This window comes from Propithecus coquereli, unplaced genomic scaffold (genome assembly GCF_000956105.1).
Source record: "Propithecus coquereli isolate 6110/MARCELLA unplaced genomic scaffold, Pcoq_1.0 Scaffold113, whole genome shotgun sequence".
Taxonomy (NCBI): domain Eukaryota; kingdom Metazoa; phylum Chordata; class Mammalia; order Primates; family Indriidae; genus Propithecus; species Propithecus coquereli.
The window spans coordinates 1,713,135-1,722,595 of record NW_012135303.1 but is presented as its reverse complement, the minus strand read 5'-3'; the positions used below and the strand labels follow the sequence as shown (position 1 = coordinate 1,722,595).

At 33.7% G+C, this 9,461-nt stretch overlaps 1 protein-coding gene across 10 annotated transcripts in view; it reads left to right on the top strand.

The window, feature by feature from the left end:
- Nucleotides 1-9,461, top strand: part of ABI2 (abl-interactor 2) — an 85,260-nt gene that overhangs the window by 35,901 nt on the left and 39,898 nt on the right. For 5 of the 10 annotated variants that reach the window (XM_012655517.1, XM_012655475.1, XM_012655495.1 and 2 more), the window contains exon 3: nt 5,283-5,459. In XM_012655517.1, coding sequence (XP_012510971.1) covers nt 5,283-5,459 — 177 coding nt within the window. Of the gene's footprint in view, nt 1-5,282; nt 5,466-5,921; nt 5,924-7,531; nt 7,550-9,461 lie in introns of all 10 variants that reach the window. The other 5 variants (XM_012655525.1, XM_012655512.1, XM_012655508.1 and 2 more) reach the window with 2 other exon arrangements.

Below are 9,461 nucleotides of genomic sequence, written 5' to 3'. Positions count from 1 at the left end.
CATATTTTTGTGCAAATTGGGCAAAAATACTGGACTCCGAGAATTTGTAGAGAAGATTGAATTGAAGCAGCAAAGAAGTCAAGGTTCAGTCAGGTCAGAGCAAAGATAGCATGTTTATTGGAACAGCAGTAGGTTTGAAGAGTTTCTATGATTGTCTAGTAGAGTTGTTCAGGACTAATAGATATTATCTGGGGTATTCAATTTCTTTTCCCATCAGTATTTTTTTTCTGTTTCCCAGGTACAAACCTTGTTACTTTCAGTCTCCTAGTGTTCTGTTTTCTCCCTTTTAGTGGAAATGAACACTGAGTAGGATTGGATGGGGAAGGATCAGTACATCTACATTTTACTCTGGCTCTTCTAAAGACTCGTGTGACATTTGACTTCTTTGAACTTTAGTTCTCTCATCTGTAAGATTATAGGACTAATTGGATGATTTCTGAGCTGTCTTCCATCTTGAATTCTTTATTTTTTTGAGATTTTCACAAATGAGCTTGATTTGTGTTTGCTTGTCTTTCTTTTCTATTGGCTCTGCTATCCACCTCAATCTGTGTCCATTGGTTTTAACCCTCTATTATTCTGGTATAACTGAACTGTTTCCCAGATTACTCTGAATTGGAATCTGAGGATGGGAATTCCATTGACTCTGCCAACTATGGGAATAAGGAAGAAATACTTCAACAAAACAAAGTAATAACCCATTCTTTCTAAATGTCGGAAGTTTTGAAAAACAGGACAGAATTGATTAGGAATGTATAGTATCAGGCACTTTTTTTGTACTAAAAGGACAGTATAAAGTAGTTTGTTAATGTATGCATAAAGCAGTATTAAAATAGGTTCGTAACATCCATTACCTTATGTGTTTTAGAGATGGTAAATTTTAAGGAAATTCTGTCTAGCTTTGTTGCTGTTATCCTGTCAATTCCTATAACTGAAAAAGTTTACAGAACATTATTCAAACTAAAATTCTTATATATTTGTAAACTAAAATTCTTTTGAGCCAGGCCCATCTTTTCTCTCAGATAGTAACACTAGTTAGTACCATCTGTATTCAAGTTCATCATGGCTTAAAATAAAAGATTGAGAGGTCAAAAGGCAACATAAAGAACTTTAAGGCCGGGCGCGGTGGCTCACGCCTGTAATCCTAGCACTCTGGGAGGCCGAGGTGGGCAGATAGTTTGAGCTCGGGAGTTCGAAACCAGCCTGAGCAAGAGCGAGACCCCGTCTCTACTATAAATTAGAAAGAAATTAATTGGGCAACTAAAAATATATAGAAAAAATTAGCCGGGCATGGTGACGCATGCCTGTAGTCCCAGCTGCTCGGGAGGCTGAGGCAGAAGGATTGCTTGAGCCCAGGAGTTTGAGGTTGCTGTGAGCTAGGCTGTGTTTTCCCACACTGATGGGCAGCTAACTGAGGTAGTGCTATCCAGTACAGTCAACTCTCAATTATCTGTGGTAATGGGAAACAACAATGCATGGGTAATTCTAAAACAGAATATTTTATACAGTATGCTCCTGTCATCTGCTGGGGCCTGAGCATGTGCTTGAGTTCATGAGGGAGATGTGAGAGTAGGGTTCAGGCTTGCAGAGGGGCTTGGAGTCAGTATGATTATCTCAGGGCAATACGAGGTATCCTGTAGGAACCTGGGTTTGGCACTACCTGGCCGAAGTGTCGTGGGGGAAGCCTGCAGCATGCAAGACCAGCTTGGCAAAATCAGTGAGAAGGGTAGGGAAATTAATTAATAAGGAACCATGGGAGAACAGATGTTTAAGTCCTGCACAATTGCAGTGATATTCCTTGGTGTGTTTTTTTGGTGAATAGGATCTGTAGCAAATAATAATACTGTTGATAGCAGTGTACTTGCATTAGTTTTGGTCTACTTTGCTAAGGGAACATATTTTTCACTTGTCACAGGTGAGTGCTTTACTGAGGCTTCTTCTTAATAAATTTATTGTTATAAAACTAGTAACTTTAGAAACCTAGGATAAATTGGAAATACTTTCTTATTATTAAAATTCTTCCTAAATATGTGTTTAATGGTAGTTAGAACATTTAACTTAATGAATTTCAGCATTATAATATGAAACAATATTATGGGAACAGTTTTCAGTTAGCAATAATTGTGCCTCACATAAACTCATTGGCTATGATACTGCCACTGCACAAAGCTGAAAGAATATTATGAAGACACAGGCAATAACGATTGCAGAAAGTTGCGAATTTGATTTAGGAAAACCATAATAACCATATTTTTTTTTTTTCAAAAAAACATGTACATTAAAGAGCTTAAATTTCTTTTAAAACTGATGATTGGCTGTAAGTTGATGAATGTTGAAGCTGGGCAATAGGTATGGGAGGGTGTTTATCATATCAATTTTTAAAAAGTTAATGATTCCCAATATTTATGCTTAGGGAATCATTAGAAGCATTAACCTTGAATCAGCTCTTGTGAAAAGTTTGGAAACAATTGCTGTTTGAGAGTGAATAATGTAACAGACCAGCTAATTAGTCCATCCTCTAGAGATCACTGGTTCTCAACCTGGGCAGTTTTTTCCCCAAGGGGACATTGGGCAATGTCAGACATTTTTGGTTGTCAAAACTTGGGGTGTGGGAGTGCTGCAGTTATCTACTTGGATGCTTCTCTATATCCTACAATGCTGAGGACAGCCCCCTCCGCCCCCAACAAAGAATTACTGGACTCAAAATATCGGTAGTGCCATTATTGAGTAGCTCTGCTTTAACTTTTCTAAGACGTAAGCATTCTTTTAGAGTAGACTACTAGAAACATTGTATAGCCAAACTAAATTATTTTGACTTTCCATAGATGTACATTTTCAAGAGTTATGTTTTAAAAATATACCTTCAGTTTTTATTGAAATTTGATATAAGATACTACAAAGAACATGATGTTTTTTTTTCCTCATATGTTTCTACTTTGCCTTCTCTCCCAGGAAGCTTAGAGCTAAATTTTATGCTCTGTTATAACAACTATCCCTTATTTAGGCTTATAGTTCTGTTTTCTTCTTCTTTGCTATGTTGGTCTTTTATCCCTACTGTTGTAATGGGCTATAAGTTTGGGCTGTGTGTATATTTATGTGCATATGAAGAGAACATACAGTTAATATGTAAATGTCCACAATCTCTAGACCAATTCACACCTCTGTATGGTGAAATGAACAGATTTCTAATTGATATTTTAATGCTTTTTAAAAAAAGGTTACATTTTAAAACAATCTTAAAATATGTGCTTGTTATAAAATTATTACTATATGTTAGTGCAAATAATTGCAAAGTTGCTTCCCACTTTTCATTCTCCAAGGATTTATTAATTTTTCTAGCATGAACATTTGAAATTGAAGTTCCAGTTTGCTATAAGGTTGGGATTCTGTTATGGTTGGTCAGGCTTACATTCTTCTGGTTTCATTTTTGAATAAGTTAAGTACATTTCTAAAAACTGAGGAGAATAAAAACAATGTCTTAAGAGGATTACATTCTCTGATAAACCTTTTATTGGTCTGACAAAAGACCAGTTATATAAAAAAAAGTGCCATATTTTGTTTTTTTAATTTTGAAGTATACTTGAAAAGTATGAAATAATTTTCCATATTTTTAATGATTCAGGGTGACTCATTAAACTTTATTCAAAATGTGATTAGTTTCCATTTCTCTAGAGTTAAAAATAAATAAATTTCAATATCATCACTAATATGCAAACTTCTCTTTTCTGTTAAAGCTCCCCCAAGCAATTGAAAAGGAAAGCAGTTCTCATAATTTACCTAACCTGCACAGAATAAGTTCAGAGACAATTTCTTCTTAAAAAGAAATGCTTAAAATGATAATTTTACTATCATGGTTAGTTTTTAATTTGATGCTTCATTTAGACACTTATTAGCTCTGTGACATATATATCCTGTTGTTTTTAAGATCTCTTGGTTGTAGAGAAATAAGGCACTTGGAATTTGTTTCAAGTTTACTTCATGTTTTAGGCAATCTAGAAGGATAAATGATCAGCTTTCAAATTTCTTACAGTGGTATTTAATAATGTCATGATTGGTTATCATCTTTCCTTTTCACTGTGACTACCAGGTTTTTCTTTTAGAAATGGGAATTTGTAGTAGGACTGGGGAGGAGTTAGCAAAAAAGTATGTCTGTTAATTGCTACTTGAGCCAGGAATGGTAGTAAGAGATGAACAATTTTAGTGAAGTGTTTACCAAACTCTTTTGACTGTAACTCACAGGAAAAAATATGTTACATTGTATTCAGTACATAATTAATGTATATACTTATGCACACAACAGATGTTTCAAGAAACAATCCCATATTTGAAATAATTGCTGCTCACATACCACTAAATTTTAACTTGCACTTTAAAAATACTGCTTTAGTGTATTAATTACCTGTGTATGTGAAGAAATTCACCTTCTGTCGGCAATTAGAAAACTGTAAGAACACATTGTCATTCTGTACTAAATTATGTCCTATGTGTGAATTTAGTAAATATAAATGAATGAAATAGTTTATAAGCATTGTGTCATGATAAAATATAAGCAACTTTGCCCAAGCAAAGTTAAGTTTTTTTGTCAAAAATAACCCTCATTTTTAACATTATAGTTACATTTTGACCCTCTTTATTTTTTTTATAAAAAGATGTTTAAATACTAATAGAAATTATACTAATAGGTTATTTTTAAATGTAGCCAGATTAATCATTAGGGCTTTCTTAATCATCATATTAGGCTAAATCTTAATGGAAAGGGAAAAATTAGCATGCTTTTAACCTAGGAGTTGGCAAACTTTTGTTGTAAAGAGGTCACCTAATAAATATATTAGGCTTTGTGGACCATAACATCTCTGTTGCAGCTACTCATCTCTGCCATTATATTGTAAAAGTAGCAATAGACAAGTAAGCAAGTGAGCAGCGTGGCTGTTTTCCAATAAAACATTACTTATGGAAGCAAAAATTTGAATTTCATATAATTTTCATGTGTCACAGCATTCTTTTTCTTTGGGTTTTTTTCCAACCATTAAAAACCATAAATGCCACTCTTAGCTTGTGAGCTGTAAAAATCAGGTGGTGGGCCAGATTTGGCCTGTGGGCCAAGGTTGGCCAACCTTTTGTTAGCTTAAAAATGGAGAAAGTCAGTAGCCCTGAAAGGACAAAATGTAGCAAGCATGGTTGAGAATATGAATAGCAATGTTAGATCTCTGAGCATTTATATTTTGATCTTTCTGGATATCAGAGATATACATTTTTGTGTTGTGTTTTTATATCATATTTTGCAGACAGTTGATATTCATAAAGAGAAAGTTGCAAGAAGAGAAATTGGTATTTTGACTACCAATAAAAACACTTCAAGGACACATAAGATTATTGCTCCTGCCAACCTTGAACGACCAGTTCGTTATATTAGAAAACCTATTGACTATACAATTCTAGATGATATTGGACATGGAGTAAAGGTAGGTGTAATTTTTATCAAGCTTTTTAAACAGTAGTGCATAATAGAACTAACTTTTTAGAAAATTAAGTTTTATCTTTCCTTTCCTAGAGGACCAAGTCTTGGCCCAGTTGTGGTTGTGAAGATTCCTTGCAACTGTAACTGTTTATCCCCTTCTTCCTTTTTCTTAGTGCTATGTTCTCAAGTTTTAAAGAACCATCTTTGAGTGAATTGCATTTGCTTAATCACTTAGGATAATACCTCATATAGATTAAGTAAATAAGTGTGGTGTAATCTAATTTTAGTGATTTAATGACTGAATAAAAAATCATTCAACGTGCTATTAAAATGTTTACTTTATCATAAATTCATCAGCAGACTTTTGGCATTAGTTTTCAAAAACAATATATATTGATAAACATGTACTTTGAATTTTTCTAAAATAATTTTATCTCAACATTTTGAATGGGAATAGTGTAGGTAGAAGTAATGTATGAATGAATATTTCCACTGCTTTTGAGTATTTAGCCATTATGTATTTTGGTTATCTTTTAAGAAGTATTTGAGTGCTTAATTTGTATATAAAGTACCATAATCAGGCTGGGTGTGGTGGCTCATGCCTGTAATCCTATCACTCTGGAAGGCCGGTGACAGGAGGATCACCTGAGGTTAGGAATTTGAGACCAGCCTGAGCAAGAGCAAGACCCCATCTCTACTAAAAATAGAAAAATCAGCTGAGTGTTGTGGCACGTGCCTGTAGTCCCAGCTGCTCTGGAGGCTAGATGGGAGGAGGATTGCTTGACCCCAGGAGTTAGAGGTGGTAGTGAGCTGTGATGGTGCTGCTGCACTTTAGCCTGGATGACAGAGCAAGAGTCCACCCCTCCTCTCCCCCCAAAAAAAACAACCCCAAAAATACCCGGAGCGATACTCCATCTCAAAAAAAAAAAAAAAAAAGGTACCATAATCAAAACTAAGGAATAGGTAAGGGTGAGGAGTGGAAAAATAAAAACCCCAAAAAACTAAGGAACATGTAAATTTCATTTAAATCTCTGTACTTAAACTATTCAGAGCTTTAGCTAAGTGCAAAGTTATTTAAAGCTTGCATCTGATCAGTGATTTGGAAGACAATGAATTATCAAATGTGACTTTAAATAAATATACATATATGCCTATATGAAACTGTACAGTTCATTTTTTTCTAATATAAGCATATTTAAATAAAAAAACCCAGACTACAGGGTGTCCCAAAAGTCTCCAAGCAAAGGAAAAATTTTGTAAAATGTTGTAATGAATATTTTGTAAATAAAGGTATATTTAGCTACAATTTCCCATTTTCTCTATGTGTGGCAACTTTTGGGACACCCTGTATTGTGGCTGGAAATCAGTTAAATCTAAATTTAATATAGATCTAGGTAAAAAGAAAATATATGGTATAAATTTATTTTTAAAATCTTTTTCTTCTCTGAGTTTTAATATAAGCATTATTATCTAGAATTTTGTATTTAATTTATAATTGATACCCACATGCATTTAGATTTCTAATTAGAGCATGTTAAAATAGGCTGTGTAATTGGATGGTTAATAACTGAAATTTATTCTAACTTGGGAAAATTTATTCAAGGCTAACAACTGCTAATAGAATATTTTAGCATATTGCCAGAATCTAATGCCAAAGACACTCTAAGTGATAAAACATCACATTTGTGTTTGCCCACTTACATAATTAGAAGGTGATTTTCCTCCCAATTATTTTTTAATCCTCGAAGTAAAATGTTACTCTTTTAGGACTCTGTATGTAGTCCCTTCATTGTTTGGACTTTTAGTGTTTAAGGGTCACTAATTTGAAGAAATCGTTAATAAAATTAAATCTTTAAATAAAACAATGTCTTAAATAATTTCATCAAAGAAACTCCTGTTCATGACACATTCTGCTTTAACCACTCTTTCTATGATCTACTGAAACATTATTTTGTTAATGCTGAATGCTTAACTTGTTTTTTGTTTTATTCCTTTCTCTTCACATCTTGAAGTTTCAACTAACCTTTCAATGCTTTTTTTCCTTACCTCTTTTATTTGCTCCATTTATGCATTAAGTGGTTGCTTAGATTTAAGGTAAGAGATTCCAGGGCTTGATTTCCATTCTTTGTCCTTATGTAGAATATTACATATGGGGAGTAAAGAGATATTTGGCACTTGGCCTTTTAAAAGCAACGAATAATCCCTCTTTCTTATTTTATTTTTGTCATGCAACTTTGTGATGTCTTCATGTTCCTTGCGGGCAAATATTCTTGTCTATTTTGTTCACTACTCTATCTTTTGTGCCTAGAACAGTGCCTAACACATTAGGTGCTTAGTAAATGTTTGTTAAATGAATGGTTATTTTGCAGTGTTAACATATTTTGTGAAACCGAAATGTAAGCTACCTTATCATAAAATGTTATGAAATATAATTAACTGGATTTTTGTAAATGTAGAAATTTTATTATGAATTGGAGGGCCAACTAATGTGCTTTATTTAACCCTCCCCCTGTGTAATAGCCTTTTTATTCTATAAATGGTATGCTTTATCATATACCTTAGGACAATATGTCATTATCTTTTGACTTAATCAATGTAAAGAAATTGAGGAGCAGAAAATATCCAGTGTTGTGGGTTTTTTTTTAAGTTGCAGTATCAATATTTTTTGCAAAAATGTATTTTCAATTAGCTATATAAAATATATACTTCAGTATAAACTTTGAGTTTAAAAAAGTAAATATTATATGCAAAACATCAAAAGCTCATGATAGTGTTTAACAAAATACAAGTTAAGAATTAGAGATAATATTTCCTGTTGTAATTCATTTCAGTAACATTTTAGTATTTTGGAGGATTAGTGGTTAAAGAAATTCAACTATATTCGAGAAGCCTATTAAATAGGTTGCTACAATTATTTTCACCAAACTTAGCATGCATTTCCTCTTTGTTCTTTTTTTCTTAGCCAAGCTTTATAATTTCTTTTTTAAATTTATATTTTTTCCACCAAACACCCTTTTGTTTGCCATGTCTTCAGTCTAGTAAATGATAAGAAGACAAGAAGACTGAGTTCTGAATCACTAAGTATTAACCATGGCCACAGAAATTCTATTCAATCATAGTAGATAGATCTGACTAGAGGAGTCCAGGCAAATGTCCTCCATGTGTTGATTGGATGGTTGACTCCAAACCTTGAGTCTTGGTGAGTAAAATATGTGGAATTGTGAGGAGATTCCTTTTCCTTAAAATAGATGGTTTGCAGTCAGCTAGACCTAAAGCAGGCTGTGTGGTTGCCTTGGCCCTTTTCCTCTAAAGTCTTCATTCAAATTTTGCCTATTGTTGTGTTAATCTCCAAAGTGATAGAAGTATACAAAAAGATTAACTGAAGAAAAGGCACAGAAATGGACATATTTTTTACCCTTAAAGTTTAGATCATCTTGCCCAAGCCACTCTATCCTATGCTCATTTCCTCTAAACTCCACTATGATTCCTTCTTGATGTTCCTGGGTTCAGGATCTATTCCCATGTGGGAGACAGACCAAACTGAGAGGCTCCTAGAAAAATCTAACTACGAATCATACTTAATGTAATATCCCTTAACATCCCACTTAGATAAAATTCCTTAGCTTTTTGGAGACCTGTGAATTAAGTACCTTAGAAGTCTTCTGCTGGTCAGTACTATTATGGATTCCTTATCCTCATTTTAATCAGTGTAGCTGATTAAATGGAGCTTTAAAATGTGCTTATAATTTAAAGTATATTTAAGATCTAGCCTTTTTTCCTTCTTTATCTCTTCCTCAGCTCTGTTTTTGCTCCCATTGTTGTCAGACTTTTAATATTTTTCAAACACACTCTAAAAAAAGTCATCATACTTTGGGACTAGACATATGGAATTTGACTCAGAAGAGACCTCCTTGTTTTAAAAGTTGGATTTTTAGGCCAGGCCTGTAATCCTAGCACTTTGGGAGGCTGCGGCAGGAGGCTTGCTTGAGGCCAGGAGTTTGAGACC